Raw genomic sequence first — 1905 nt, 5'->3', positions numbered from 1 at the left:
CCTGATAGGTCAGGGTTATGTTTCAATTGTGGGGATGCTGGACATAAGGCCAGGGAGTGTAAGAAGAAGCCTGCGTGTTTGATGTGTGGTGAAGTTGGACACAGAATCGGAGGTGTACAATGTGCCAAGAAAAATGGTTAGATTACTACAAGTAAACATGAACAAGAGTTTAGCATCTCAAGATGCCATAAAGGAAATTTTGAAGAGAAGAGGATCTAGTGATTGTGTCGGAGCCTAATGTTAGGAAGATGCAGGATGAGAGTTGGCTGCATGATGCTACTTGCAGTACGGCTGTATGTAGTTTCAATAGTAATATTCCAGTTATAAGACATGGTACTGGTTTGGGGCACGCGTGGCTAGAGATTGAAGACATTCTAGTTTGCAGTGTATATATGTCCCCAAATGTTGAGCTTGGCGTCTTTGAAGAAACTCTGGACGAATTGAGTAGGCTGAGAAATGCTGTGTGTAAGGATGTAGTTATATGTGGTGACTTCAATGCCAAGAATGTTGCGTGGGGTGCTGGTGTTACAGATAGACGGGGTCTCTTTTTAGAAGAGTTGATGGCGGTTTTGGGACTCATTTGTCTCAATGATGGTGAGTTACTAACCCTAGTCCGGGTAAATGGAGTGTTCTTTGTTTCACCGGGACTTGCGAGGATGGCTAGGTGTTGGTTGGTCTTGAAGGAAGAAGAGACACTTAGCGACCACGAGGCGATATATTTTGAAGTTGGTGCCTCGTGATCGCTGAGGTGAGGTGAAGTCTGCTAGGAGAGTTATAAGTAAGCGGGGAATGGTGAAAGTAATCGGTCTTATAAATGAAAGAATTAGACAAATGGAAGAGATTACTCCGGATTTCCTTACGAAGGTAGTGGCGAAGGCCTGTGAGGATACTTTGCAGACGAAAAAGCCCTATAGACAAGGTGTCTATTGGTGGTCTCCCCAGGTAGCTGTGGCCAGACTGGAGTGCATACGGGCTCGTAGAAGATTACAGCATGCTAACCGAAGGGGAAGGGATGAGGAGATTGAGGAAGTGCAGAGAGTACTTGAGTTAATAGAAGGCGGTATGAAGGTGAGACAATGAATAGCAAGAGAAAAAAGTGGAGAGCTCTATGTGATCAATTAGATAAAGATGTGTGGGGAGATTCCTTTCGCATTGTTAGTGGAAAGTTTGGACGGAGGCTACCAGTGTTATCAAGAGATGTGATGCAGAGGTGTTTGATGAAATTGTTTCCGAGGAGGCAAGAGGAAGAGGAAGAGGTAGAGGAAATAGGGGCTGTGGAAATTCCTCGTTTTACACAAGAGGAATTGTTTTGTGCTGTAATGAAACGAGTAAGAGGAAAAGTCCCGGCTTGGATGTTATTCCGGATGAGGTTGTGGCGGTGACGGGAATGAAGTTCCCGATACAAATATTGTCGGCGTTCAATAATATTTTATTGGATGGTGTTGTTTCGCGAGATTGGAAGATTGCAAAAGTTGCATTGTTGAAGAAGGCAGGAACGAAAGTGCATGACCCGAGTGGTTATAAACCACTGTTCCTCCTCAGCTGTATGGGGAAGCTTGCTGAGCGGATGATTGTCATGAGGCTTTTAGAAGAGATTGAGCGAGGGGAGGGTTTTAGCCCGAACCAATTTGGATTTAGGAAGGGATATAAAACTACGGCATCGGTAAATAGAATCATGAATATCGTTGATGAAGATGCGTCTGGGACGTGGAGAACTAGGTTTATCCCGGCGGTGGTGTTGTTGGACTTAAGTGATGCGTTTAATTCACTAACATTCCGGTGGATCTTGAGTGAACCTAAGAGAAGAGGAGTCAACACATACTTGCGACGTCTTATTCAAGATTATTTAAGAGGACGAGTGGTGGTGGGCTGTGCTGAGGGGGTTCAGATTCAGGCCGGAGTACC

The 1905-nt window shown here is 44.9% G+C and overlaps 1 protein-coding gene across 1 annotated transcript; it reads left to right on the top strand.

Annotated features, from left to right (window-relative positions):
• The first annotated feature begins 248 nt into the window (after positions 1-248).
• Positions 249-740, top strand: LOC142317836 (uncharacterized). Its single transcript, XM_075354385.1, has one exon. The coding sequence runs from the start codon at positions 249-251 to the stop codon at positions 738-740; it is 492 nt and encodes a 163-aa protein (XP_075210500.1).
• Positions 741-1905: the final 1165 nt, after the last annotated feature.

Source organism: Lycorma delicatula, chromosome 1, assembly GCF_047948215.1.
Source record: "Lycorma delicatula isolate Av1 chromosome 1, ASM4794821v1, whole genome shotgun sequence".
NCBI classification, from domain to species: domain Eukaryota; kingdom Metazoa; phylum Arthropoda; class Insecta; order Hemiptera; family Fulgoridae; genus Lycorma; species Lycorma delicatula.
This window is presented reverse-complemented; position numbering and strand designations above follow the sequence as displayed.